Source organism: Sinocyclocheilus rhinocerous, unplaced genomic scaffold, assembly GCF_001515625.1.
Source record: "Sinocyclocheilus rhinocerous isolate Xijiao unplaced genomic scaffold, SAMN03320098_v1.1 C36489595, whole genome shotgun sequence".
Classification (NCBI taxonomy): domain Eukaryota; kingdom Metazoa; phylum Chordata; class Actinopteri; order Cypriniformes; family Cyprinidae; genus Sinocyclocheilus; species Sinocyclocheilus rhinocerous.
In genome coordinates this window covers 1-1,197 of record NW_015781966.1, presented here as the reverse complement: position 1 = coordinate 1,197, position 1,197 = coordinate 1, and the positions used below count along the sequence as shown (strand labels likewise).

The 1,197-nt window shown below is 41.8% G+C and overlaps 1 protein-coding gene across 1 annotated transcript; it reads right to left on the bottom strand.

Annotated features, from left to right (window-relative positions):
* Nucleotides 1-208: 208 nt before the first annotated feature.
* On the bottom strand, nt 209-1,143 carry LOC107736095 (cell adhesion molecule-related/down-regulated by oncogenes-like; the record flags this gene model as incomplete). Its single annotated transcript, XM_016547594.1, has 2 exons — nt 209-667; nt 881-1,143. Coding segments are annotated over 2 exons (418 nt in total), but the record flags the coding sequence as incomplete, so codon positions are not given.
* Nucleotides 1,144-1,197: the final 54 nt, after the last annotated feature.

The window sequence follows — 1,197 nt, the reverse complement described above, 5'->3', positions numbered from 1 at the left end:
ACTTTACACATACAATGGCTAAACTCCACACTGTGTGGAACAAACAAACAAAAAAATATACAAAATCAAATAAACAACAAAAAAATAAAAAGTTTCTCATAAAAAAAAAGCATAAATAATATAAAAGACAAACTTTTTTCTTACAACAGATACATTCATATGAAATAATATTTTACTACAAAAAAAATAAATAAGTCATCTAAAGAGTTTTTGCTTTTACTTTTAAAAGTCCTCCCACAAGTGGGATCGTTTCAGTCTTTGAGTCTTCCATCATCTTTGCATAAAAGTCTCTTTTCATTCTGTTTATTTACATTCTTCTTTCTCTCGTCAGTCTTCTCCAGCTCTGTAAGAAGTCAGTTTAGTGTCCATTTTAAGTCACTCAATGTCTTTGACTATTCCATCACTGGCAATTTTCTTTATTCGTTCATGTTCCTATTCCCAATTTCTCTCGTTCTCTTTCTTGTGTTTAGTGTGTATGCATGTTTGATAAGTATTTTCTGGTTTAAACGTGTTCAGATCTCCTGCACGGTAGGCTGGATGAGATCTCCATTCAGGTTTCCAGTAGAGATCCAGGCTGTTTTTTCCTTACAGTCCAGATCAGGCAGTCCCAGCTGTTCCCAACACACCACAGGACCCTCCGAGTCTTCATGCTGCAGGGGCTGAACTCCTGTTAAACACACACACATACAGATAGAAAAAAATTATGCACCAGCTCCAGTATGCAGCAGTCTAGTCAGGTAAAATAATATTGCATGATGGGTAATATACAGTTTGCCAATGCAGTAATTTCCTGAACAGCAAGAAGAAACACTGACTTTCCTCATTCAGAAGGATTGCGGAGTGAATCAGAGAGCTCTTTATAGCGCTGAAACTCTCTCACCTCGTTGCTGCTCGAGGGTGGACTTTGTCTCCACTGGCAGACAAGGGGAATTCTGGGAAAGGGGTGGAGCCTTGCCTTCCTCTAACTCTTCGGCTGGATCTCTCTCCTGGGAGCCGTTGAGCTGCGGGCTGTCACGTCCATGGCAGCGAGACAAAACAGGGTTGAGGGGCATCATTTCCAGCCCGTCGGGTTGGCGCGCTGCCACGCGGTGCATTAGAGGGAGAGTGCCACCCGAGAAAGTGCCATTGGTTTTTGTGTAACACCTGTCCACAAAACACAAACGCAAGACGTAAATAATGGCCACCGCACGTGTCGAG